Here is a 1,447-nt window from a genome sequence, read left to right as displayed (position 1 = left end):
GGCTCATCGTCAGCGAAAATCACTTGGGTGTGAACACAAAAAACGCGTTGAAAAACGCTGGCGCATAACGCGTGCCGATATTCGTCCCGGTGTGTACGGCCCTTTAAACTTAAATTAAAACAGGCCGCCAAAAACAACACTAGTATGAAGACACATAAGTAATATAAGCATTAAAAGTATTACAAAAGAGAAATGTCCAGAAAATAAGAAAATCTGGTTTAATTCTTAGCTCCTGTTTTTAATTAATCTGTTGGGTTCATATTATAACATCTGCTGTTGACAGCTGAAAGCTGGATTGATGTGAGAATCTGTGAGATTATGTTATTTCTCATAGATGTGATGATCTGCTGCTGCTCTCATGAATCTTCTGCTGTGTGTTCATGTCCTTCTCTCAATCTTCTCATCCTCACTTTCTGATCTTCCTGTTTCTTTCCTAAAAGCATCATCATCATCATCATCATCATCTTCACACTCTTAATATCTGCATGTCAAATCCATAATGATGATGATAAATGTCTCTCACCTGACGTGTGTCTCATGTAGATGTGAAAAGCTCCTAAGAGACCCAACAGAACCATCAGCTGAAGACACCAGACCAGAACAAACACCAGAGACACTGAACACATGAACAACAACAATTAGACTCAAAACAAAACTCATCCTTCATGTTTCCAGGAGTGTGTTTGTTAAACTTGTACCACATTCTGGTGTCTGTGTGCTGCTGGTCACTGCAGAGGTCACACTAGAGGTCACAGCTTCAGTAGTTGATCCTGTAATAAAACATCAGCACAGAATCAGCTGCTTTCTCTCTGAAACACATCAACACAATTCACTGCTGAGATCAAGCTGAAACAAGTGATGCTTTTAAAGAATTAAGAGCCCAATTAAGAGACTTGCATTATTAGTTGCTCTGGTTTCTATATGTATCTGGACATTCATGTACAAACCCGATTCCAAAAAAGTTGGGACACTGTACAAATTGTGAATAAAAACATGCAATGATGTGGAAGTTTCAAATTTCAATATATATATTTTATTTTTTTCAGAATACAACATAGATGACATATCAAATGTTTAAACTAAGAAAATGTATCATTTTAAGGGAAAAAAATAAGTAGATTTTAAATTTCATGGCATCAACACATCTCAAAAAAGTTGGGACAAGGCCACGTTTACCACTGTGTGGCATCCCCTCTTCTTTTTATAACAATCTGCAAACGTCTGGGGACTGAGGAGACAAGTTGCTCAAGTTTAGGAATAGGAATGTTGTCCCATTCTTGTCTAATACAGGCTTCTAGTTGCTCAACTGCCTCAGGTCTTCTTTGTCATCCAGTGGGCAAGTAGTAGGATGACTGGACAGGATAAGTTTGGAAACATCCATCTCTGAGAGTGGAGTGAAGGAGGAGAAAGCGTGAGCATTAGTCGTTGCGAAGTTATCCTCCTGCGG

General features: G+C 38.8%; 1 protein-coding gene across 1 annotated transcript in view; it reads right to left on the bottom strand.

Moving 5' to 3' along the window:
* Positions 1–326: 326 nt before the first annotated feature.
* Positions 327–1,447, bottom strand: part of LOC109067214 — a 280,709-nt gene continuing 279,588 nt past the window's right edge. The window contains exon 11 of the mRNA XM_042738744.1: positions 327–433. Within this exon, the coding sequence (XP_042594678.1) occupies positions 379–433 (55 nt within the window). The 3' untranslated portion in view covers positions 327–378. The remainder of the gene's footprint in view (positions 434–1,447) is intronic.

Source organism: Cyprinus carpio, chromosome B14 (genome assembly GCF_018340385.1).
Source record: "Cyprinus carpio isolate SPL01 chromosome B14, ASM1834038v1, whole genome shotgun sequence".
NCBI lineage: Eukaryota > Metazoa > Chordata > Actinopteri > Cypriniformes > Cyprinidae > Cyprinus > Cyprinus carpio.
This window is presented reverse-complemented; position numbering and strand designations above follow the sequence as displayed.